The sequence below is a fragment of the Geotrypetes seraphini genome, chromosome 1, assembly GCF_902459505.1.
Source record: "Geotrypetes seraphini chromosome 1, aGeoSer1.1, whole genome shotgun sequence".
Classification (NCBI taxonomy): domain Eukaryota; kingdom Metazoa; phylum Chordata; class Amphibia; order Gymnophiona; family Dermophiidae; genus Geotrypetes; species Geotrypetes seraphini.
Window position 1 is genome coordinate 388032951 of NC_047084.1, and position 27284 is coordinate 388060234.

The window sequence follows — 27284 nt, forward strand, 5'->3', positions numbered from 1 at the left end:
CCCCAAATGCATTACTCTGCATTTCTTTGCATTGAATTTTAGTTGCCAGATATTAGACCATTCCTCTAACTTTTGTAGATCATTTTTCATGTTTTCTACTCCCTCCTCAGTGTCTGCTCTGTTACAAATCTTGGTATCATCCACAAAAAGGTAAGCTTTTCCTTCTAAACCTTCGGCAATGTCACTCACAAACATATTGAACAGGATCGGCCCCAGCACCGAAACCTGAGGGACTCCACTACTCACCTTTCCTTCCTCCGAGTGACTTCCATTAACCATTACCCTCTGGTGTCTGTCCAGTTTCTAATCCAGTTCTCCACTTTGGGTCCTGACTCCAGCCCTTCAAGTTTGTTCAAAAGCCTCCTATGAGGCTCCAAAGGCTTTGCTGAAATCTAAGTAAATTACATCTAGCATATGTCCACGATCCAGTTCTCCGATCATCCAATCAAAAAATTAAATCAGGTTCGTTTGGCACAATTTACCTTTAGTAAAGCCATGTTGCCTCAGATCCTGTAACCCATTAGATTCTAGGAAGTTAACTATTCTTACTTTCAGCAACACTTCCATTATTTTTCCAACAACCGAAGTGAGGCTTACTGGCCTGTAGTTTCTTGCTTCATCCCTGTGACTACTTTTATGAATAGGGACCACCGCTCTTCTCCAGTCCCCAGGAACCACTCCCGTCTCCAGAGATTTGTTGAACAATAGGACCTGCCAGAACCTCTCTGAGTTCCTCCGTATTCCGGGATGGATCCCGTCCGGTCCTATCGCTTTGTTGACTTTCAGTTTTTCAAGTTGTTCATAAACACTTTCCTCCGTGAACGGCGCAGAATCTGCTCCATTTTCTAGTGTAACTTTGCCAGACAATCTCGGTCCTTCTCCAAGTTTTTCTTCCATGAACACAGCAGAAGTATTTGTTTAACATGTTTGCTTTTTCTTCATCACTCTCTATGTATTGATTCCTAGCATGTTTTAGTTTAGCAATTCCATTATTCATCTTCCTCTTTTCACTGATACAGCTGAAAAAAGTTTTGTGTCTCACATTTTTAGTCATTTGCTCTTCCGCCTGTGCTTTCACCAGATGTATCTTCCTCTTGGCTTCTTTCAGTTTCGTCTGGTAGTCCTTTCTGTACTCTTCTACTTGGGGTTTTTTATATTTCAGGAACGCCACCTCTTTTGCCTTTATTTTCTCCACAACTAGTTTAGAGAACCATGTCGGTTTCCTTTTCTCTTGTACCCGTTCTACTCCACTCAGGATTTTTCCAAGCTGAAGAGCCTTAACCGATTTAGTCTTTCCTCATACGAGAGGAGTTCCATCCCCTCTATCTTTTTGGTCGCTCTTCTTGGAACCTTTTCTAGTGCCGCTATATCTTTCTTGAGCTAAGGAGACCAGAATTGAACGCAATATTCTAGGTGAGGTTGCACCATGAAGCGATACAGAGGCATTATAACATTCTTAGTCTTGTTAACCATCTCTTTTTAAAAAAAAAAATAATTCACCACACATTGGGCGGAAGATTTCATCGCATTGTCCACAAATGAAAAACAGGTTTCTATAACACAACTGTAATCTTGTTTCTGGGGCAGCACTAGAAGTCTTATGCTTTCTCCTCAACTCCTCCAGCAATAAACTTGGCAGTCCTTCCAACTCCAAGTACTATCGTGGTTATTCTTTTTTTATTATTATTTTATTTATATAATTTTGAAATTTTTACAAGAACAACTCTTGTTACAGAAATACAGAAAACAAATATTCTAAGGAAAATTATCACTTCTAAAAGAATTTAAAATTTTATCTTCCTTAGACCATAACAAATAAGCAAAAGGGGGGGGTTTCCAGGAAAATCAAGGAGATTATCAATTCAAAATAAAATTAATCAGAAAAGGTTTAACAGAATATCCCGCATTCTTAAGATATCTGTTCTGTGACAATAAACAGTTCAGGTTACCAGACTCTTCATATCTACAAATGCTTTGAGCTATTCTGGGATGAAGAAAACATATTTTATGCCTAAATATTTTACCAAACACGTATAAGGATAGTAGGAAAAAACCTCCCAAAGAAATTACATCTGATTTCAATACTAGAAATAATTTCCTACAGTCTTGAGTTTGTTTAGTCACATCTGGAAATATCCAAATTTTTTCCCATAATACAACTTTTGAGAATTACGAAAAAACAACCTAAAAATATTGCTAACATCCTGCTCGAATACAAAGGACACCTTGCTCTTTCAGAATTTTTTGTAATAAGTTGATTCCAATACATCCGTGATGTTTAATGGTGATTGATTTAAATTCATTTGCAGAGTCTCTGGGGCGGCTCCCATTTATTTTTTCGTCGATAGATAGTAGATACGATTTATAAGAGGTATATTTTCAGAAGAAAAGCCCAAATTTTCAAACAAATATTTCCTAAGCAACTCAACAGGAGACACACTCAGAGACTTAGGAAAATTTAATCTCAAATTCAGTCTATGATTATAATTTTCAAGCTGTTCAATCTTACGATTAAGAATTACTTTTTCAGTTGTTAAGTCTTGTAATTTTTCAGCTTTATCTGTGACATTCTTCATCTGTATGGCAAATTCGTCCCTAGTCCCATCTACCGTATTTTGTTGCATATAACGCGCGCGTTATACGTGGTTTTTACGAACCGCGCATACCCTTGCGTGTTATACGCTTGAGTGCGTTGTATAAAAATTTTTTTACATAGTTCCCCCCCCCCCCCCGACGCCCGATTCATCAACCGGAAGGAGCGCTCGCACTCCCACCCCGAAGGACCACTCGCACCCCCACAGCCTCCACCCCTCCCCCATGGAGAAGCTGTCTACCTTGTTTCCGGATGCCAGCCCAGCTGCTTCCTCTTCCGGCGGTCCTGCCCCTTCTCAGAGCCCTGTGCTGCGCTGCTTCCTCTTCCGGCGGTCCCGCCCTTTCTCTGATGTCAGAGAAAGGGCGGGACCGCCGGAAGAGAAAGCAGCGCAGCAGGGCTCAGAGAAGGGGCGGGACCGCCGGCAGAGGAAACAGCTGGGCTCGCTGGCATCCGGAAACAAGGTAGACAGCTTCTCCATGGGGGAGGGGGGGAGGCTGTGGGGGTGCGAGCGGTCCTTCGGGTGGGGGTGCGAGCGGTCCTTCCGGGTGATGAATCGGGGGGGGGGGCATCAGGCTTTCAGGATGGGGACAGGACTTAAAGGGGGACAGGACTTAAAGGGGGGACAGGACTTCAAGGGGGGACAGGCAGACCTTAAAGGGGGACAGGCAGACCTTAAAGGGGTTAAAGGGGGACAGGACTTCAAGGGGGGACAGGCAGACCTTCAAGGGGGGACAGGCAGACCTTCAAGGGGGGACAGGCAGACCTTCAAGGGGGGACAGGCAGACCTTCAAGGGGGGACAGGCAGACCTTCAAGGGGGGACAGGCAGACCTTCAAGGGGGGACAGGCAGACCTCAAGGGGGACAGGCAGACCTTCAAAGGGGGACAGGCAGACCTTCAAGGGGGGACAGGCAGACCTTCAAGGGGGGACAGGCAGACCTTCAAGGGGGGACAGGCAGACCTTCAAGGGGGGACAGGCAGACCTTCAAGGGGGGACAGGCAGACCTTCAAGGGGGGACAGGCAGACCTTCAAGGGGGGACAGGCAGACCTTCAAGGGGGACAGGCAGACCTTCAAGGGGGGACAGGCAGACCTTCAAGGGGGGACAGGCAGACCTTCAAGGGGGGACAGGCAGACCTTCAAGGGGGGACAGGCAGACCTTCAAGGGGGGACAGGCAGACCTTCAAGGGGGGACAGGCAGACCTTCAAGGGGGGACAGGCAGACCTTCAAGGGGGGACAGGCAGACCTTCAAGGGGGGACAGGACTTCAAGGGGGACAGGCAGACCTTCAAGGGGGACAGGCAGACCTTCAAGGGGGGACAGGCAGACCTTCAAGGGGGGACAGGCAAACCTTCAAGGGGGGACAGGCAGACCTTCAAGGGGGGACAGGACTTCAGGGGGGGGACAGGCAGACCTTCAAGGGGGGACAGGACTTCAAGGGGGACAGGCAGACCTTCAAGGGGGACAGGCAGACCTTCAAGGGGGACAGGCAGACCTTCAAGGGGGGACAGGCAGACCTTCAAGGGGGGACAGGACTTCAAAGGGGACAGGCAGACCTTCAAGGGGGACAGGCAGACCTTCAAGGGGGGACAGGACTTCAAGGGGGACAGGCAGACCTTCAAGGGGGGACAGGCAGACCTTCAAGGGGGGACAGGCAGACCTTCAAGGGGGGACAGGACTTCAAGGGGGACAGGCAGACCTTCAAGGGGGACAGGCAGACCTTCAAGGGGGGACAGGACTTCAAGGGGGACAGGCAGACCTTCAAGGGGGGACAGGCAGACCTTCAAGGGGGGACAGGCAGACCTTCAAGGAGGACAGGCAGACCTTCAAGGGGGACAGGCAGACCTTCAAGGGGGGACAGGACTTCAAGGGGGACAGGCAGACCTTCAAGGGGGGACAGGCAGACCTTCAAGGGGGGACAGGCAGACCTTCAAGGGGGGACAGGCAGACCTTCAAGGGGGGACAGGACTTAAAGGGGGACAGGCAGACCTTCAAGGGGGGACAGGCAGACCTTCAAGGGGGGACAGGCAGACCTTCAAGGGGGGACAGGCAGACCTTCAAGGGGGGACAGACAGGACTTCAAGGGGGGACAGGCAGACCTTCAAGGGGGGACAGGACTTCAAGGGGGGACAGGCAGACCTTCAAGGGGGGACAGGACTTCAAGGGGGACAGGCAGACCTTCAAGGGGGGACAGGCAGACCTTCAAGGGGGGACAGGCAGACCTTCAAGGGGGGACAGGCAGACCTTCAAGGGGGGACAGGCAGACCTTCAAGGGGGGACAGGACTTCAAGGGGGACAGGCAGACCTTCAAGGGGGGACAGGACTTCAAGGGGGGACAGGACTTCAAGGGGGACAGGCAGACCTTCAAGGGGGACAGGCAGACCTTCAAGGGGGACAGGCAGACCTTCAAGGGGGGACAGGACTTCAAGGGGGACAGGCAGACCTTCAAGGGGGGACAGGGCTTCAAGGGGGACAGGCAGACCTTCAAGGAGGACAGGCAGACCTTCAAGGGGGGACAGGACTTCAAGGGGGACAGGCAGACTTTCAAGGGGGGACAGGCAGACCTTCAAGGGGGGACAGGCAGACCTTCAAGGGGGACAGGCAGACTGGAGGAGGTGAAAAAGCTATAAAATAAACCCACTAGCGTGTCAATGTGTTGAGAGGAAGAGGTGGTCTGGGAAATTCTGCTGAGAAAACTCCGGGTCCATTTCCACCCCCCAGTTACCCTAGTCCACTCCACTCAACTGGTTCACACACTGAGTGGGTCTTTGGGTATTGTTCCTGGGATCTCTTTCAGTGGTTTGTCAGTATCTCCTTGTGGTCCAAGGAAGGAATCTTTGTTAACCTTAGCATTGACCTTCAGAATATATTTGTAACAGCGCTGCTTGTGTGGCATTACCATAGGTTATGTAGTGATGGAAAGAAAAAAACAGACCTTTGCACATTTTTGCACTAGGTATATGGTATAGGTATATAAGTATAGGTATTCCTGCACAGCTAAGTCCTTGTGAAGTTACGGTACCTTGTTCTTTCTGTATTTGACATCTAGCAAGGTCTCTGTTTGGAATGAAAGATTTATGTTATGGTAAAAGCAGATAGCATTGCTGGTTTTAAAAAGGTTTGGACAAATTCCTGGAGGAAAAGTCCATAGTCTGTTATTAAGACATGGGGGAAGCGTCTGCTTGCCCTGGATTGGTAGCATGGAATGTTGTTATTCTTTGGGTTTTGACCAGGTATTTAGTGACCTGGATTGGCTACCATGAGAATGGGCTACTGGGCATGATGGACCATTGGACTGACCCAGTTAGGCTATTCTTATGTTCTCATCTGTAGGGGCCTTTGTTTTCACTTCTTATTTTAATGTATCTTTTTCTGGGAACTTATCAGTGTTTTTTATAATGGGAACAAAAATGGACATAGGAGAACTCACGCACCATTCACACACCCTCCAACCAAAAACGTCAAAAGAAAAACTGTTCATTCTTATAAACAACCGTATAACTTTTAATCTAGAGTTAGTGAGTATGAATTCAGCAACAAGAACAGAAATCACATGTTCATTCTTATAAACTATAACATTAACAGGTAGATCAAACGAAGTATCGAGGACAAAATAATCTAAATACAGTTACCATAGTTACGGTAAAGTTGTACGGTAAATAAACAAAGTTTACAGGTTTATTCAGTCATCATCATCACAGTCATCTGAATCCTTGAATCCATCAAAATCTGAATTGTCGTCATCATCATTAAATAAAGTGAGCACAGCCTGCAGACGATCCTTGTTTATTTCTGAAGTGATATCGTCATCGTCGTCGTCATCATCGCTGATATCCGTGTTGTTGCCTCCTTCCGCTGCACTGGTAGTAGCCGTAGTGTCATTGGTTTCATAAATAATGCCCGCTTTTCTAAATCCGTTTTGAATGGTATCTGGTGTTATTTTGTCCCATGCTGAAGCCACCCACTTGCAGACTTCTGTGAAAGTTGCCCGCTTCAGCCACCCCGCAGGTGTGTACTCGTGCGTGCCGCTCTGCATCCACTGCTCCCACTCCTTTCTAACAAAAGTCTTGAATGGATGATTCACTGCGATGTCAAGTGGCTGCAGCTTACACGTCAGGCCTCCAGGTATCACAGCGATGTGGGCACGAGTAGAATTAATGTAGGCCTGAACATTTTTTTCTTTGTGGGCAGCCATGGCATCAAAAATTAACAAGGATTTTTTTGCAAAGAATCCACCCTGTCTTGCCCTAAAGCATTTATCTACCCACAATCTCATTACATCGCAGTCCATCCATCCCTTCTTGTTGCAGTGCACAACCACACTGGTGGGCAGCTTTTCACGGGGCATAGTGACCCTTTTGAAAATGAGCATGGGCTTTAACTTAACCCCGCTAGCTGAGCAACCAAGAACTACTGTAAAACACGTTCTTTCATGCCCAGTTGTGGTGATGGCAACAGATTTAGTACCTGTGGGGGCTACGGTTCTTGTCGCTGGAATGTCGAATGCCATTGGAATTTCATCCATGTTGATGACGTCCTTTGCAGTGATGCCAAGTTCAGATATTTCTTTGGCGACAAAGTCACGGAAATCAATCAATTTTTGCTGCCAGTCATCCGGAAGTCGCTGGCCAACAGTTGTTCTCATTCGAACTGATAGTCCGTTCCTTTTCATAAATTTTGAGATCCATGTGAAGCCAGCTTTGAAGTCGGGTATTCCTCTTCTATTGGCAAGTAGTTTTGCCTTCATCTGAATCGCAACAGTAGAGACTGATTGATTTTGCTCCCTTCTCTCCAGAATCCACTGCTTCAAGTCATCCTCCAGCTGAGGCCATTTTGGTTTGGCCCCACGACGTACCCGTTTGCGCGGATTACATTTCTCCAGTTCCTTCTTATTTTTTCTCCATTCACGCACCAATGTTTCTCCAACATTGAACTCTCTCGCTGCGGCCCGGTTGCCTATTTCCTCAGCTTTCGCAACGACTTTAAGCTTAAAGTCCGCTGTATATGACTTTCATCTCATTCCTTCCATTATGGCGGTAAATTTAAATTTAATTGATAAACTCTACTACCGGGTAGATAAATGCAGAATACCAATCTAAAGAGATCAAATTACTGAAATGTGGGCTCTACATGCAGCATTAATCTTTTATAGGCTTACCCAAAGGCTGAGATGCTGTTGTAAAGGCAAAATGGTATTTACTGGGCAAATCACAAGGCCAGATAGAGGGGGGGGACAAAGCCACATGGTCAAAAGCACACCGTGACAAAGGCCCGCCTTGGTGACAGATCAAAAGCGCGCCCCGACAACCCGGCGCAGAAAACTGAGCGGCAAGCATGCTCAGACCATTTTCTTTGTAGATGGTCTGCGCATGCTTACAGAGCGGCAAGCAGGACAGGGCGGCAAAACGAGCAGGCAGGACCAGAGGAGACTCAGGGCAGGGCTGGAAACGAGCAGGCGGGACCAGAGGAGACTCGGGGCAGGGCTGGAAACGAGCAGGCGGGACCAGAGGAGACTGGGGCAGGGCTGGAAACGAGCAGGCGGGACCAGAGGAGACTCGGGGCAGGGCTGGAAACGAGCAGGCGGGACCAGAGGAGACTCGGGGCAGGGTTGGAAACGAGCATTCGGGACCAGAGGAGACTGGGGCAGGGCTGGAAACGAGCAGTCGGGACCAGAGGAGACTGGGGCAGGGCTGGAAACGAGCAGTCGGGACCAGAGGAGACTCGGGGTGGGCGACGGGAGAGTTGGGGCGGCATGCGCGGTATACGGGTGTGCGCAGTATATAAAAATTTCTGTACATAAATTTGTGGTTTTCGCGCGCTATACCCGTGTGCGCGTTTTACACGGGTGCGCGGTATCTACGTGAAAATACGGTAGTTTCTTCCTCAGGGCTGTAACAGTACTTACTAATGTGGAAAGTTCATTTGAAGATCTGGAAACTGAAGCATTCAAAGTCTGGAGAGCTTCCCAAATGCTCTCCAGCATTATTGCCTTGGATGTTCCGAGTCGGGTAATAGTTTCTCCAACTACTCCCAGCTGTCTCTGCTCCTTCTCATTTCTCGCGGCTTCTGCCCCTTGGATTGGGATTTCCCCAGCTGAGACTCCCTCACCGGGTTCATCCATCAGAGCCGCGATGGGAGCAGGACAAAGCGGGGGCACAGAACCCAGAGGAGATAGGGAAATGTTAACACTCAAGTCTAGGTCCTCAGTGTCTCCTCCCACCGAGGGCACTGCAGACTTGTCTCCGGTCGCTTGCGGGGTTGAAGTGAAACCGAACTCCACCATGGACTGCTGAGAAGGTAAGGGGGTTCTGGTTGCCAAGGGCTCAGGCCGAACACTTCCCTTTCTCTTGGAATGCGGCATTTTTGGTAAGAAGCAAAAAAACGCTCAGAGTCCTAATCGGGAGCGCTTCACTACACTTCCGCCATCTTGGACCACCCCTCCTGTGCCCTGCTGTGGTTATTCTTGATGTTACCCTGTGACGGCTGTTCTTACTGCTGTTCCTGTTGGATCCTTCTCTCCCCCTTTCTGATGTCACTTTGTCCTACTTTTATCCTCCTTCCAAGATGTGCCCACTCCTTTCTCCTTCTTGGTGGGCTTTTTCAAGAGCCAATCCATGTCTGACTTGCAGGGCATCTTTAGGGTCACCTCACCCAAGCACAAAACTGTCTGGACAGGATCACATGCAAGACAAATCATGCCTGGAGAGGGTACCAGGTGCTAGCCTTGTCTAAGTCCTTCAGATCAAATTGTCCTTCCCGCACATTCCACCAGGGCAGCACAGAGGCCCAGCTGACACAGATGACCTTAGCTGACCCACACACAGCTTGTAAAATTCCGAGATGTACAGACAGGAGAGAAATTAGTTCTTAGCCTGGTTAAGCCACAGGCCTGAAAATGGAATGCAGAAATAGCCCTACAGTAATACTAACAGGAGGACAAATGCAAAAATATAAATACTGGAGCTTAAGTGGAGAATGAAAGAAGCTGTCTACTGGAGAAACTAAGACTGGGGTTAGCAGAGTCCAGGCCTTATCTGAAGAAACGGCAGTGAAAAAAACCAGGACTGATAGAAAGCCTAGGTTCTGCAACCTGAAAAGCTAGCAGAGAAAACAAATTGGGGTTATTGAGGAGCCCAAACCTAGAACTCGAAGAATCAGCTGAACTGGTGTATATAAATAGGAATGAAGGTGGACCTGGAGCCTTGATAAAACACAGTCAAAGGTTTAAATATAAAGTAAAAACAATTTATGGCAGAAAAAAATGGGTGACTGCGTCCCTGCACAGGTCAGGAGAAAATAAATACAAAAATCAGTTGTTACTTTAAAGTTCTCCCATGGCATACACCGGCAGGACTACTGCATGCATTAGTTTGTCTCTGGCCTGGAATCCCAGAGTTAAATTTCTGTCTTTCATAAATTCAGCACAATTGGACCATGTTAGGCTCTAGTCTATCTGAGTAGAATTGCTGATGCTGAGGTATAGGCTGGAGGCTTTCTCTTCTGGGCCTCCCTGACTGAGCTGTGCTAAGGGTTTTATCCTTCCTTGTCCACATCTTCCTGCTCTGCTTCTGCTGAGTTCATTCCTGCTCTGTAGTATGACTTTTAAGATGGCTCTGTGCCTATGAGGGAGTGCTGTTAAGGGGGCAATAATTTCCTATAGATTCCTCGCAAGGTGAAACTGGACTGGGAAGGGGAGAGAGTAGGAACTCTTGGTACCTGTGATAGGGTAGTTGTGGAGAATACAAGAAGAAAATTAACCATGCACTCCACACTTACACCTACAGATACCACCCTCAAACACTTTACACATGACCCTCCTAAACGCAAACAAACAAAACTCTGCATAAAGCTCTTTCATGCAATCTCCTCCAACCACTCTGCTATATACAGCACACCATGCTCATCTCCTCTCACCACAACTTGTACATGTTCTGCAAATACCCCTCTGCCATAGGAATTCCAATGCATGTACCTCTCTAACAGAAACCCCTCATCTACCGTAAGTGCAAACTTACAGTCTACAGAAAACACTGATGTTTAATACAAAGTAAAATCTTGTTACATCTAAAATAAAAACCCCACCCTGCCCTTAAGTCAAAACCTCACCGTTTCCCTCTCTGCATGGTCTCTCAATGCCTCTTGGAAATGCCTTCGTTCTTTTCTGAAAGATAGTGCTGGAAAGTGAAAGGTTGAAGGTTCACACATTGGGTAAGGCTCTATCGATTCACAAATAAACCAGAGGAATTTTTTTTTAAAAAGCTATGGGCACTGTCCTGAAATATATGCATTTTTTATATTTGTAGTCTCTTATTAATAGCCATTCTTCTATAGGGTCATAGTAAGCATCTGTTTGATACTTAATCTCCTTTACCCTCTCCTCTCTCCCCTTCCCTCCCGCCTCCTCTCCCCTCTTTTTCTCTCCCCTTCCTCTCCCTCCTACCTATCCACCTCCCTTCTCTTCCTCTCCCCTCTTGTCTCTCTTTACAGTCGCTTTGAGCCTGTATAGGTATGAGCAACGCACAAATAGAAGATTAGATTAGTATATGGTATATAGTTCATAAAGTATATATATCATCTACAAGGAGAAAGAGCTTAAATTACTTTGAAAAAATAACAGGATGAAACAAAAATACCTAATGACAAAACGATTAGGTATAGAACTGCTCAAATGCTTTGATCTAGTTCTTCCTTAAATATAGCCTTACCATCGACCATGAATTTTAGATTGTTTGGAATAAGCGACTAGAAGAAATACAAAAAATTGGAAGCTTATTTTCCTTTTTGAAAAGATATTGAGGACTTGGCTTTCTAAACAGTGTTGATTTAGGAGGTGGGGTAGGATTGTACAATATTTGTTTGGTTTTAGAGGGAAGGGTATCTCTGAAATTTCTGTTTCTTTAGAAGATCTGTTTCTGTGTATTTCTACTGTATTTTATTATGGTTGCAATCCATACTGTACAGGCTTGAGAACATAAGAATAGTCTTACTGGGTCAGACCATGGTCCATCTAGCCCAGTATCCTGTTTTCACAGAGGCCAATCCAGGTCACAGGTACCTGGCAAAAACGCAAATAGCAGCATTCCATACCACCAGTTCAGGGCAAGTAGTGGCTTCTGCCATGCTGATCTCATGACTGAAAATTGTAGAACATAAATTTTGGATATTTGGTGCCATACTTGCACTAGGAAGATCAAACCATTAAATATATAAAATACCTCAAACTCATAGATACAAGTGTAAAAATAGTTCTCAGTTAAAGATTAACACCATCCCATACTACTCCTTGCCTACTGCCTAAAAATAGAAACATGATGGCAGATAAAGGCCAGATGGCCCATCTAGTCCGCCCATCTGCAGTAACCATTATCTCTTTCTCCCTGCGAGAGATCCCACGTACCTGTTTCAGGCCCTCTTAAATTCAGACAGTCTCCGTTTCCACAACCTCTTCTTGGAGAATGTTCCACGCATCTACCACCCTTTCTGTAAAAAAGTATTTCCTCAGATTACTCCGGAGCCTATCACCTCTTAACTTCATCCTATGCCCTCTCATTGCAGTTTCTTTTCAAATGAAAGAGACTCAACTCATGCACATTTATACCACATAGGTATTTAAACATCTCTATCATATCTCCCCTCTCCCACCTTTCCTCCAAAGTATACAGATTGAGATCTTTAAACCTCTCCCCATACACCTTATGATGAAGACCACACACCATTTTAGTAGCCTTCCTTTGGACCGACTCCATCCTTTTTATATCTTTTTGAAGGTGCGGCCTCCAGAATTGTACACAATATTGTAAATGAAGTCTCACCAAAGTCTTATACAGGGGCATCAATACCTCCTTTTTCCTACTGGCCATACCTCTTCCTATGCAACCTAGTATCTTTCTAGCTTTCGCCGTCACCTTTTCAACCTGCTTGGCCACCTTAAGATCATCATATACAAACACACCCAAGTCCCGCTCTTCCGTCATGCACATAAGTTCTTCACCCCCTAAACTGTACCGTTCCCTCGGGTTTTTGCAGCCCAAATGCATGACCTTGCATTTCTTAGCATTAAATTTTAGCTGCCAAATTTCAGACCATTCTTCATGCTTTGCCAGGTCTTTCTTCATGTTCTTCACAACATCCGGCATGTCTACTCTATTGCAGATTTTGGTATCATCCGCAAACAGGCAAATCTTACCCGACAACCCTTCAGCAATATCATTTATAAAAATATTAAAAAGAACAGGCCCAGGAACAGAACCTTGAGGCAAACCACTGGCAACATCCTTGTCTCTTGAGCAATCTCCTTTGATCACTACCCTCTGTCACCTTCCACTCAACCAGTTCCTGACCCAGCCCGTCACTTTGGGACCCATCCCAAGGGCACTCAGTTTATTTATTAGACGTGTGTGTGGAACACTGTCAAAGGCTTTGCTAAAATCTAAATATACCACATCTAGTGCACATCCTCTATCCAACTCTCTGGTCACCCAGTCAACGAAGTTGATCAGATTTGTCTGACAAGACCTACCTCTAGTGAATCTATGTTGCCTGATGAAATGTTTTTTTTATTTGATGTCATGCCATGTTACAAATATACTGTTTTCCCTTTTTTTTCTTTCTTTTAACCAATGCTTTCTACCTATGTTCTTTTCAAGACTACATTTTATATTCTTTTTATCTGTAATGTATTTTTTCCTAATCTTATTGGTCTTCTTCTAGCTCTACAAAGCTCCATAGGGCTTTAAACTAGGTAAGTTGGGGGAGGGTACGGGCACTAATAACCTACCTAATGAAGTAAGCTGCAAATACAATTTAGGATCTGAGGTATATACACATAGCAATCATGGGTCTGGGGGGGTGCTCACATTTCCATGTTCGGGGGGGATACGGACGTTTTCGAGTCCGGGGTAAGTTTACACTGTGTTTCAGGGTCTAAGGAGAATACACACATTGCAAACAATACCAAAGGAGCCGATGGAGCTCAATCGGGAATATCACTAGATAACCATAACAAACCTAGGATTTGGAAGGCTATGTATGTCAATGCCCATAGTTTGGGCAACAAGATTCTGGAATTGGAGACGGAAATGAGGGACGCCGACCTAGATGTGGTGGCGATATCTGAAACCTGGCTCACGGACTCCCACAGGTGGGACATGGTCATACCGGGTTACAATTTGTTCCGCCGAGACAGGGAGGGCAAAATGGGAGGAGGGGTAGCACTATATGCCAAAGATGACATCAAAGTTACCAGAATTACAGATGTTAGGTACACAGGGGAATCCCTTTGGGTAAATTTGGCCAGGGAAAAGGACAACCTCCAAGGCAACAAGAAGACCTTGATATGGAATTAATCGAGGACATAGAGAATATCACCTTGCGTGGGGACACAGTATTATTGGGTGACTTCAATATGCCTGATGTGAATTGGAACACACTTTCCTCTGCGACCGGCAGCAGCAGAAGGCTATTAAACTCTATAAAGGGAGCAAGACTCAAGCAAATGGTTTTGGAGCCAACTAGGGATCAGGCGATTCTAGACCTAATACTTACCAACGGAGAAAGTGTCACAGAGGTCTCTGTGGGAGACACGCTGTCATCCAGTGACCACAACATGGTATGGTTTAACCTCAGAAAAGGTTTCACCAAATCCAACACATTAACTAAGGTCCTCAGCTTCAAGGACACCAACTTCGAGAACATGGGGGGAATTCATCCATCAGTCGCTGCAAAACCAAGCAGAGACTGATAATGTAGAGGAATTGTGGTCAACACTGAAAGCTACCATACACGAAGCAACAAACCGATTTATTAAATCTGTAAGTAAACGACGAAGAAAAAACAAGCCGCAGTGGTTCTCTACGGAGGTCTCCAACCTCATAAAAGAGAAGAAAAGAGCATTCATCTCCTTCAAACATTCAGGGAAGCAGGGCTCCAGGGAAGACTATCTGGCCAAGTCAAGAGCCGTCAAAACGGCAGTCAGAGAGGCCAAATTGCAGATGGAGGAGAATCTAGCAAAGAACATCAAAAAGGGTGATAAAGCATTCTTTAGGTATATTAGTGATAGAAACAGGAACACAGGAGGGATAGTACGCCTTAGGAAACCGGACAGGAACTATGTAGAATCGGACTCCGAGAAGGCTATATTGTTAAATGAATACTTTTGCTCAGTCTTCACCCGTGAGGCACAGGGATCCGGCCCTCAGCTACCAACAGGGGATAGCTCGATAGACCCGTTTTGCAGCTTCGAGTTTACACCCAGTAGTGTCTACAGTGAACTATCCAAACTCAAGGTTCACAAAGCTATGGGGCCAGACAACATACACCCCAGAGTACTCAGGGAGTTAAGAGACACCTTGGCGAAACCACTATCAACACTCTTCAATCTCTCCCTTAGCAAAGGAAAAGTCCTGCTAGACTGGAAAACGACTAATGTCATTCCACTCCACAAAAAAGGAAGCAGGACGGAAGCTACGAACTACAGACCAGTGAGTCTCACATCAATAGTGAGCAAACTAATGGAAACTCTAATCAAACACCAATTGGATACGGTCCTGAACGAGGGGAATCTGCGAGATCCCCGTCAACATGGGTTCACAAAGGGGAAGTCTTGTCAATCCAACCTGATCAGCTTCTTTGACTGGGTGACGAGGAAGCTGGATATTGGGGAGTCCCTGGACGTCGTGTACTTAGATTTAAGCAAAGCATTCGATAGCGTACCACACCGCAGGTTGTTGAGCAAGATGAGCTCTATAGGTTTGGGTGCGGGACTGGCTAGGAGGTAGACTTCAGAGGGTGGTGGTGAATGGCTCCCCCTCCGAAACGACAGAGGTGATAAGTGGAGTACCGCAGGGCTCGGTCTTGGGCCCAATCTTATTCAACATCTTCATAAGGGACTTGGCTGAGGGGCTTCAGGGTAAATTAACGTTATTCGCCGATGACGCCAAATTATGCAATATAGTGGACAAGAACACAACAGGACCTGACAACAAATCCAAGACCGATAGTATGGCACACGACCTCCTCCTACTGGAGAATTGGTCCAGGACCTGGCAACTAAACTTCAATGCCAAAAAATGCAAGGTCATGCACCTTGGCAACAAAAATCCATGTAAGACTTACACTCTTAATGGTGAGATCCTAGAGAGAACTGTAACAGAACGAGACTTAGGGGTAATCATCAGTGAGGACATGAAGACTGCTACTCAGGTGGAGAAAGCTTCATCTAAAGCCAGACAAATCATAGGTTGCATACGCAGGAGTTTCGTTAGCCGTAAGCCCGAAGTCATAATGCCATTGTATAGGTCCATGGTGAGACCCCATCTGGAATACTGTGTACAATTCTGGAGACCACATTACCGCAAAGATGTGCTGAGACTTGAATCGGTCCAGCGAATGGCCACACGGATGGTCACAGGGCTCAGGGATCTCCCGTATGAGAAACGGCTGAATAAATTGCAGCTCTACTCCCTGGAGGAACGCAGGGAGAGGGGGGACATGATCGAAACATTCAAATACCTCACGCGCCATATCGAGGTGGGGGGAGGATATCTTCTTCTTCAAGGAACCCACGTCAACACGAGGGCATCCATGGAAAATCAGGGGAGGGACATTGCATGGCGACACCAGGAAATAATTTTTCACCGAGAGGGTGGTGGATCGATGGAATGGTCTTCCGATACAGGTGATTGAGGCCAGCAGTGTGCCTGATTTTAAAGCTAAATGGGATCGAATGGTGGGTTCTCTTCGCAAAGGGAGGTGGGGGAGGGGTCATTGGTGTGGGCAGACTTGATGGGCCTTGGCCCTTATCTGCCGTCACTTTCTATGTTTCTGTGTACAAGTGTTTTAACACCAGCATCAGATTTTAGCTTTATGCTGGTGTGTACCAGCCTGCTTTACTTATCACACACTCACATTTATTGGATAAAGAAATTGTTTAATTTGTTTTTATCTGTAACTATGTGTGAATGATCATTTGGGATTGTGTAGGTAATCCCCCTAATTCTATGCACGCCACTCAAAATTACGCACTGAAATTTGGACATACGCCCAGATTGTACATGCAATTTAATTAACGAGACAATTAGTACTGATGGGCATTAATCAATTATTGGTGGTAATTATCAACAATTGAAATTTACACACACATCTTTATAGTCGCTATTCTATAAAGATGTACATTATAAATCTTTCCACCTGGTTCTGAAAAGGAGGTGAAGCATGTGCAGGTCAGACAGTTCTATGTATTGTGCACAGTGTTGTAGAATTTGGGGTTCTGCACCTAATTTAGCCATGGGGATTTGCACCAGGATTCAATTGGTGTAAATCCTTGGGCCCAAAAGTGAATCTGGTGGTAATTGCTATTCTGTAAATGGTACCCAACTTTGAGCACTATTCAAAGAATAACACTTAACATGCATATTTTTTGTGCCTAAATTTGGGTGCCATTTATAGAATTGAGTCCAATGTGTGCTTCAGCTACACTGGTGTTACAAGAGAGGAAATCGATTATAAGACTTGAAAGCTGTATTCTTTCTTTTTCCAGCAAGGTATTGCTGCTGAACTTCGACAACAATTTTACACCGACATGTCCTGTCCAGTCTGTTTACAACAAGCAACATACCCCATTGAAACAAATTGTGGCCATCTTTTCTGTGGTAAGCAGATGCATGAAATGGATAATGTCTTCAGAGAAGAAGGAAAATATGAAAGCTGGTTAAAGGAAGGCAGGATTTCTATTCTGATTTAAATTACAGTGGAACCTTGGTTTACGAGCATAATTCGTTCCAGAAGCATGCTCGTAAACCAAATTGCTCGTATATCAAAGCGAGTTTCCCCATAGGAAGTAAGGGAAACTTGCTTGATTCGTTCCACCTCCCCTGCCCCCCACCCCCGATGCCACCTGCGCTGCTCCATACACCCCTGCGATCCGGCATCCCCCACCCACCCAAACACAATCGCTTACCCTGCTCTGGCACCAGCACCAACGCACAGGACATGCCGGTGCCCGAAGATCCTCCCTATTGCTTGTGCTTGGCCTTGAGAATCTGCGCATGCTCAAGGCCTTCTAGTTCTAGTTCTCTCTGGATAAGAATACCTGAAAGGACCTTTATCCATAAGGAGGCTAAGTCAATGCCTGGTTTAAGGCTTTCAAAGTCCGGATGACAGTATTGTTGGATAAAAGTTGAAACTTTTTGTCATCTGACATAGTGAGAACACCAGGGCTTTTAAGAACATTAATAAGCATACGCTGCCTGTTTGTTACAGGTCCCATAAGAAATCCTGAATGACTCAAATCTTGTTCCAAGATGCACTCCTTAACTTTTATGCTGCTGAGATAGAGAAGTACTGCTTGGAAGAATGCATTCTTTCAAGATCTTGTTAATTGTAGATAATGCTCCAGGACATCCCCCTTTCATTGGTAACCTATACCCCCTTTCATTGGTAACCTCTACCCCATCATCAAAGTTGGGTTCCTCCCTCCAAACACCATCTCTTTGATACAGCCAATGGACCAAAGGGTAATTACAGCCTTTAAGGCCTACTGCCTTAGAAGGACTTTTGCCCAGGCTATTGCTGCAACAAACAACACTGGCAAGACACTGAAGGAGATCTGGAAGGAGTGTAGCATTTACTATGCCTTAAAGAACCTTACTTGGGCCTGGGATGATGTTTCCAAAGAGTGCAAGAATGGCATACAGAAGACAGTATTGAAGAGATTTGTGCATGACTTATGGGATTTGAAAAGGATGCAAAAATTTCCAGAATTAATATAGCTGCTGTTGACTTGGCAAACAGTAACCTGAACTTTGACATTAATGATGAGGACATAAAATAACTCCTGCTGCCACCCCGGCCATCTTGAATTTCCCAATTTTTATTTTCAAGTTCTCCATCTATTTCAAAATCCATTGTTTGACTGTAAAATTGATAATAATGGACGTCTCAGATTCTATTACCCCCCATTTTTTGCCAATTTTGCACAGGAAGGCTGGTAGAGGAACAGCCATGTGCCACATGTCATGCAACACATACTGGAGGGGTAGGTGCCTCAGGCTTAGCCCCCCCCCCCCCCCCCCAGATGTTTCTAGAACTGAAGAGCCGACGGGTCACGACAGCGAGGAAAGAATCTATCTCAGAGCCCCAGGACTGCGGATTGGTGAGAAACAAAGACTTAGGCACCAAGGACCCCAAGAGGAGAAGAATAGAGTCCCCTTGGGGTGTCTCGGGACTGACTCATCAGGGTTTCATCTCTGATTTTGTAAGTCTCATGTGGAAAGTTTATCTAAGCTGCGAGGATTCTCCTGCACAGTCTGGAGAATCTCCAGAGGCTGCGCAAGGGAGTTTTCCCTAGCTGAGCATGCTCCCCCATCAGAATAGGATAAGGTTCAAGACACAGAGATACAGTCTGAAAGAATCTCTGAGGATGGGGATTCTGGGTCCATGCCTTAACTGGCACAGAATGATGCCTCTCTAATAGGAGACTTGGGGTCCCACCTGGAGGCTGGTAGGAGGCGATGGTACAACTGGATCAGGGGGAGGAACCATCTGTGCATCACCTGTTCAAGTCCACAGTGTTGCTGGAGATTATTATGGATTCTCTGAAGGAGCTAAATTTAGAATTTCCATCCATGTCTGTTGCACAGTGTTCATTCATGAGTGGGGTGAATACAGCTTACTTCATTCTCTTGGCATCCCGACATTAATGTCCTAGTCACAGAGTAGTGGGATGCTCCTGAAGGTTCCTTAAGGGTGGCTAAGACCATGTCTAAGCTATACCCCTTGGCTCAGGAATTTAAGCAGTTGTTTACACAGCCCAAAGTTGACTCACTGGTAGCCCAGGTTACTAAATGCACCTCACTGCCGAGTGAGGGAGGTGTAGTATTGAAGGATGCACAGGATCACGGAGTAGATCTGATTCTTAAGAGACAGTTTGAGGCCTTAGCCTTGGGAACTAATTCAGTAGCTTTTAATACTTGAGCCTCTCTCTCCTCCTTTAAAGACTTCCTCTTGGCTCTCCCTTTTCCCAGTTTAATTTTCTTTTTTTCATCTCGATGTATTTTTTTAAATGCCTAATGTTCTTTCCTTTCTTTCCAGTCTGTTATACAGGTCCTGTAACCCCCCCTACTATAGCAAATCTTTTATCTCTATGTTGATTTTATTTTATTACATGTTCTTAGTCATTTATGATTGTAAACCATCTAGATAATTATTGATATACGGTTTATCAAATGATAAATAAACTTGGAAATAAATTTTGTGGTGTGTGCCTGTCATACCAATTTCCGTCAGTCTCCCTCTGAATGTTGATCCATTCCCCTTGTTTATAGTAGCAGGAGTGGAATATATAGCTGATACCCTCTATAATATCATCAAGGTTATGAGCAAAGTCTCTTTTCTGTCTCAGCTTGTAGAATGCTCTGGATCAGGCAAATGGGTGGGAGACTTCGCCTCTAAAGGCAAATGTTCTTCATAAAGGGGCTGGATGACCTTATGGCTAGTGTGGCAGATCATCATTCAAACTCTTTACCCGACAGTAGGCCAAGGGCCCCTAGAAGGGTTGGGCAGTCTAATTTGCGAGGCTTTTGGCAGTCTCACCTGTATTCAGAAAGAGCCTTGACCCAGGATCCCTTTCAAGATTCCTGCCAGAGATTCTATTGGTCAGGAGGCCTCAGTCTTCTGCTTCTCACCCAGCAACATTCACTAACAAGGTACAATGATTCCAGAGCCAATGCATCCCCACTGCAAGTAAGGGGGCGCTTAACGGACTATGTGGAAGCTTGGGAGCAAATCACCATGGAGATACGGGTACTAGATATCATTCGAGAGGGCTACAAGTTCGAATTTGCCCTTCCTCTCCCAGATTTGTTTGCACTGGTCAGCAGGCCAGAGAAAGTAAGCAAAGTTCTTGCTATAGTGCAGAAATTATTGAATATTTGAGTCATAGAGCCACCCGAAGAATCTGGCTTGGGCAAATACTTCATCGTTCCCAAGAAAGGATCAGATGAATGGAGACCTATTCTGGACATGAAGTACGTCAATGTGAATCTGAAAATTCCACGATTCTGCATGGAGATCAGTCGGTCATTGTGGCTGTAGCACTGAGGGAATTCCTGGCTTCTCTGGATCTGACAGAGGCTTACCTCTATATCCCCATTTTTCAGGAGAACAGGAAGTTTATAAGATTCCATGTACTGCTGAGACCTTGTCAGTTTTCAGCACTTCCCTTCAGTCTAGCAACAGCATCTCACGTTTTCACCAAAGTGAGCGTAGTGGCAGTAGTGCACTTTCACAAAGCGAGGTTACAGGTACACTCGTACCTAGACAATTGTTTGATAAGAGCCCCGTCCCGAGTGAAGGGAGAAAATAGTTGCACAAGTGATCCAGATTTTATAGAACCTGGTATGGATCATGAATTTTCAAATGAGCCACCTGGCTCCAGCCCAGTCTGAGTATCTGAGGGTTCTTTTTAACATGGCGGAAGGCCTTGCCTATCTTCCAGAGGCACACAGACAGAAGCTTTGCAAGCAAATACTTGCTATGTTGGGCATGCCAGCTCTGTTGGCATGGCATTATCTCCAAATCCTAGGGTCCATGGCGACCATAGAAGTACCCTGGGTGAAGACACACATGCGGCCACTACAGGACTCTCTTATGACCCGTTGGTCCCCTCAAAAGGATTTGTTTTAGATGCCATCGCCTTGGACAAAAGCAAGGACCAGCTTGTGCTAGCAGCTTCATCTGCAATCACTCTCGAAGGGCATGCCCCTTCAGTTGGATTCATGGGAGAGATTCTGGCGCAGATGCCAGCCTGTACAGCTGGAGAGGCCATTGCAACAGTCATCCAATTTAAGGATGATAGATTCCGATTCAGAAGAAGTGGTCCATCAACAGGCTAGAGCTAAGGACCATTTGGCTAGCGCTGCTAAAGTTAGAGAAAGGCAAGGCAGTCAGTTTTAAGAACATAAGAATTGCTGCTGCTGGGTCAGACCAGTTTTCTATCATGCCCAGCAGTCCGCTCCCACAGCGGCCCCTAGGTCAAGGACCAGAGCCCTAACTGAGTCTAGCCTTACCTGTGTACATTCTGGTCTAGCAGGAACTTGCTACAGCAGTCTTATGTCATTTGACAAGGAGGCACCAAAAGTGCTGTGTTTCATCAGGAGGCACAATTGTTCATATGGGCGGAGGCCCACCTGCAAGTGATATCAGCGGCACAAGTAGCATGAGTTGATAGTATACAAACCAATTTTCTCAGCAGATAGACGCTACATCTAGGAAAGTGGGCATTATCTCCCTGATAAGAAGCTCGAAGTTCCGAAGCATTGAGTATCAATGGGGCCTCCCAAGAGCCAATAAGCTAGCCATGGTCTCAGCTTATGCTAAGACCTAGGAGATGTTTCAGCACAGGTGTATTAAAGAGCAGGTGGAACTTCTGCGAGCTCTGGTCTCGGTGGTGCTAGCTTTTCTCCAAGTGGGACTTGAAAAGGGTTAGCTGATGTTTTGTATTTCAGAGGCTGTTATCCTCTCATCCAAATATAACAAGGTTCCTGAAAGGGGCACTTAGGTTGCATCTGCCTGGTCGCTAGCCGGTTCCACCTTGGAACCTTAACATTGTCCTACAAGGACTGAACAAGGCTCCATATGAACTGATACAGTAGGCATCTTTGAGGGATCTCTCAGTGAAGACGGCTTTCTTAGGGTCTTAGCTAGAAGGGTCTTGGAGTTGCAGGTACTCTCCTGCAGTGAACCCTTTCTTAAGATTTCAGATACAGGAGTTTCCCTGCACATGGTGCCTTTCGTCTTGCCAAAAGTAGTTTCAGCTTTCCATGTCAACCAGGAAGTGTGCCTGCCGGCATTCATCTCTACTGGGTCAAATAAAGAAAATTCAACATTTACTGGATGTGCAGAGTGTGTTGCTGTGGTATCTCATGGTCACTAATAAATTTTGCCTCTTAGATCATTTATTCATGCTCACCAGTCATACTAAAGTGGGCAAGCCAGAATCTAAGGCTATTATCTCCAGATTGATTCGCAGGGCCATTGAGTCAGTTTTCCTTAGCTGCAGGAAACAGCCGCCGATAACTTTGAGAGTGCATTTGACCAGAAACATTGCTTCTTCATGGGCAGAGACCCAGGTTGTTCCACCTGATGAGAACTGCAGGACGGCTACCTGGCCCACCCTTCATACGTTTACAAAGTTCTACAGAGTAGACATAGCGGCGAGAATAGATACAGCCTTTGGGTCCTCAGGCCCAGATGCACTAAAGCCCCCGTGTATCTAATGATTGTCACTAAACCAGTTGAACAGGTTTAGCAAGGATATTTTTACTGACAAATGTACTCGGTGGTTCACAGTGCGCTTTTCCATGCATCTGTTGCAATCTCCAACTCTGCTATGCAAATGACCTAATTAGTATTGAAATGAGGTCATTTAATATTAAAACCATCCCAATGATCATTGCCCTAACATAGCTTTGTGATGCATAAAAATAGCGATTAGTTCTACTGATCCCCTCAAGAAACCTATAGAAGGGGCTTAAGGTATCTGAAATGATTACAGAGCAGAACAGAACTGTGTTATTGGGGAGCGTCCCCATACTTCTCCTCCTTGTATTTGTTGTAGAGTCTATTGCCTGCTTTGGTACAAACTGAAGGGAGCAGTACACTCCACTGAGGAAGGAGAAGGAGTTGAAAACTGATTGATACCTTCTGCATTGCATGCAGGTTTGGATTCACTACCCACTTGTCCAGAATGAAGAAGATTATTGAGGTAAGAACCTAATCTTTCGATAAATTTGTCACACATTTGCCACAGAATCTTGAAAATTCTGCCTCCGTTCACAGTCCCTTTGTCTAATACAGTAGTACTGTTAGGGAGGTAAATAGGAATTGAGTTTTATAGACAATGGAAAGTAATTTTAAAAGTGATTCTATGTGTAATGGGAAGACATTGTTGTTGTTTTTAAAGAGGCATAACATGATTGAATTTTTTTTTAACCAGTTAGAAGTTTTATTGCCAAACTTTTTATGAGTTGAAGACGATGTTTCTCTTTAGTGGTAATGTCAAATAGACTATTACAATAGTCTAGCCTACTTATAATGAGAGCATGAATGAAAAACCTGTAGAGTTTGTTTATTAAAAAAGATGGTGAATAGAAGCAATCATTTTCAGTTTGAAAATACACTGTTGTTCTACAGTATATATGCAATATTAGGGACATCAGGACATGATCCCTTGAGACAGTGTAAAGTCAGTTCACAAAAAACTAAGCTAAGTGTTCTTGGAAATTAAATTGAATATACACATCCCCATATGACTAACTAGTCCTATCACTGTTCTGTCAATTCTGCTAATTTATACACCATTTATAACAACACTAAAGAATGGCTTGATGATGGCTACTTTGTATGAGCATTGCTGTCGGCTCATTAGTTGCTGACCTTGTGTGGCATACATTCACACATTCTACGCTTGAGTGTATGTATGTGTGTTTGGCTCTAAGATCCACTCTCACAAATTTATTTTTTAACTTAAATATACATATAGTAACTTTCAATGTTTGATAGTTATTTAATTATATTTATTATACACTCTCCTTGTTTTTTTGTTTTCTTTTTTTTTTTTTTTGGCTATTGTTTCTAATTGTAAATTCCAGTACAGTAGGTATGCTGAACCTTAGGGGTATTCTGTCCATTTTTGCAAGCATACTGCAGAAAGAAGTCAATCACAGCGTAGCCAGTAGAAGGAAGAAGGTGTTGATGCCCCTGTACAGGTCATTGGTAATAATAATAACTTTATTTTTGTATACCGCCATACCCAGGGAGTTCTAGGCGGTTCACAGCAATTTATCAAAAGTTATAAACATCAGAGTTACAAATAATGTACAAACAAAAATGAACAAATGACAAAGAATGATGTCGTTAATGTTAGCCAGAGAAGGGAAGTATAGGTTATTGAGGGTAGTGGGAAGGAATAATACAGTAAAGGAGAGGGAGGGGATTTCAGTGTATTGAAGAGGGGGTGGGAGTAGTGGAGGACGGGGTATCAGGGGTTGTGTACGTGGAATAGGTGAGTTTTGAGTAGCTTTCTGAAGTCGAGGTAGGTGGGGGCCTCGAACACCATTTGGGCTAGCCATGGGTTCAGTTTAGCCACCTGAAAGGCGAAGGTTTTGTCGAAGAACCTTGCGAATAGATGAATTCTGCGGAAGTTCTTAGTGTTGTAATTCAGGTTGAAGTGTGGGTTGAGGTAGGTTGGAGATAAACTGAGAACTGTTTTGTAGCAGAAGCAAGCAAACTTGAATATGAGATAGAAGTTTGAGATAGAAAGGGGTGATGTGTTCCCATTTATTTAGGCCAAATATAAGGCGGACAGCGGTGTTTTGAATTAGTTTTAGTCTCCTGAAGGTTTTTTTCGTGGAGCCCAAGTAGATAATATTGCAGTAGTCCAGGATGCTGAGAATGGAGGATTGTACCAGCAGACGGAAAGAGGAGTCGTGAAAGTGTTTTTTTATGGTGCGGAGTTTCCAGAGTACTGAGATGCTTTTCCTGATTGTAAGATCAGTGTGTTTCTCTAGGGATAGATGTTTGTCTAGCGTGACTCCCAGTATTTTTGAAGTTTGTTCAAGAGGGAAGGCCAATCCGTTCACTTGGATTGTGGTGTCTTTGATTTTGTCATTGGGGGTGGCTAGGAAGAATTTAGTTTTCTCGGGATTTAGTTTTAATCTGTAGGATAACATCCAGAGTTCTATCTGATTAAGTAAGCTTGAAAGGGAGGAGAGCAGCTCTGGGGTGAAATTGGTTAGTGGGACGACTATTATAATGTCATCTGCGTAGATGAAGAATTTGTGCCCAGGTTACCCAGGGAGGCGAGGTAGATGTTAAACAGGGTGGGGGACAGGGGGAAATCCTGTGGGACACCACAGGAGTTGTCCCAACTATATGAGTAAGAGTCGTTCTTGAATACCCTGTATGATCTATTTCTTAGGAACCCGTGGAACCAGTTTAGGACCTGGCCGGAGATGCTGATGTGTTCAAGGCAATCAAGGAGGATGGTGTGGTCAACAAGGTCGAAGGCACTGCTTAGGTCAAGTTGCAGGATCAGGGCGCTAGAGCCTTAAGGACATAAGAAATGCCTCCGCTGGGTCAGACCTGAGGTCCATCGTGCCCAGCAGTCCACTCACGCGGCGGCCCAACAGGTCCAGGACCTGTGCAGTAAATTTCTATCTATACCCCTCTATCCCCTTTTCCAGCAGGAATTTGTCCAATCCTTTCTTAAACCCCAGTACCGTACTCTGCCCTATAACGTCCTCTGGAATTGCATTCCAGGTGTCCACCACACGTTGTGTAAAGAAGAACTTCCTAGCATTTGTTTTGAATTTGCCCCCTTTCAACTTTTCCGAATGTCCTCTTGTTTTTTTATTTTCTGAAAGTTTGAAGAATCTGTCCCTCTCTACTCTCTCTATGCCCTTCATGATCTTGTAAGTCTCTATCATATTCCCTCTTAATCTTCTCTTTTCCAGGGAAAAGAGTCCCAGTTTATCCAATCTCTCAGCATATGAAAGGCTTTCCATCCCCTTAATCAGTCTTGTCGCTCTCCTCTGAACTCTCTCGAGTAATGCCTTGTCCTTCTTAAGGTACGGTGACCAATACTGGACGCAGTACTCAAGATGTGGACGCACCATTGCCCGATACAGCGGCAGGATAACTTATTTCGTTCTGGTTGTAATACCCTTCTTGATTATACCTAGCATTCTATTCGCTCTCTTAGCAGCCGCTGCGCACTGTGCTGTCGGCTTCATTGTCATGTCCACCATCACCCCCAAGTCCCTTTCTTGGGTACTCTCATTCAATAACATCCCTCCCATCGCATAATTATACCTCGGGTTTTTGCTTCCCACATGCAATACTTTACACTTCTCAACATTGAATTTCATCTGCCATCTCTCTGCCCATTCCCCTAGTTTGTCCAAGTCTCTTTGCAATTCTTCGCAGTCCTCCTTTGTCCGAGCTCCACTAAATAGTTTGGTGTCGTCTGCAAATTTTATTATCTCACACTTCGTCCCTGTTTCTAGATCATTTATGAATACGTTAAAAAGCAGCGGCCCGAGCACCGAGCCCTGCGGAACACCACTCGTGACCTTTCTCCAGTCTGAGTAGTGGCCCTTCACCCCTACCCTCTGTTTCCTACCTTCTAACCAATTTCCGATCCATCTATGCACGTCTCCGTCCACCCCATGGTTCTTCAGTTTCCTGAGTAGACGTTCATGAGGCACCTTGTCAAAGGTTTTCTGGAAATCTAGGTATATGATGTCTATGGGGTCTCATCTGTCCATCTGTTTGTTAATTCCTTCGAAGAAGTGCAGTAAGTTAGTCAGGCACGACCTTCCCCTGCAGAAACCATGTTGGCTGGTTATCAGAAGTTCGTTTCTTTCAAAATGTTCATCGATGTTTTCTTTTATCAGTGCTTCCGCCATTTTCCCCGGAACCGAGGTCAGACTCACCGGTCTGTAGTTTCCCGGGTCACCTCTTGATCCCTTTTTAAAGATGGGCGTAACGTTGGCTATCTTCCAATCCTCCGGAATCACACCTGTTTTCAGAGATAGGTTGCAAATTTGCTGCAGTAATTCCGCTATTTCCTCCTTTAATTTCTTCAGAACCCTTGGATGGATTCCATCCGGACCCGGCGATTTGTCAGTTTTTAGTT

The 27284-nt window shown here is 45.2% G+C and overlaps 1 protein-coding gene across 4 annotated transcripts in view; it reads left to right on the plus strand.

The window, feature by feature from the left end:
- RNF170 (ring finger protein 170) overlaps positions 1–27284 on the plus strand; it is a 117938-nt gene that overhangs the window by 49935 nt on the left and 40719 nt on the right. For 3 of the 4 annotated variants that reach the window (XM_033916908.1, XM_033916900.1, XM_033916915.1), the window contains one exon: positions 17127–17238. In XM_033916908.1, coding sequence (XP_033772799.1) covers positions 17127–17238 — 112 coding nt within the window. The remainder of the gene's footprint in view (positions 1–17126; positions 17239–27284) is intronic. The other variant, XM_033916925.1, reaches the window with a different exon arrangement.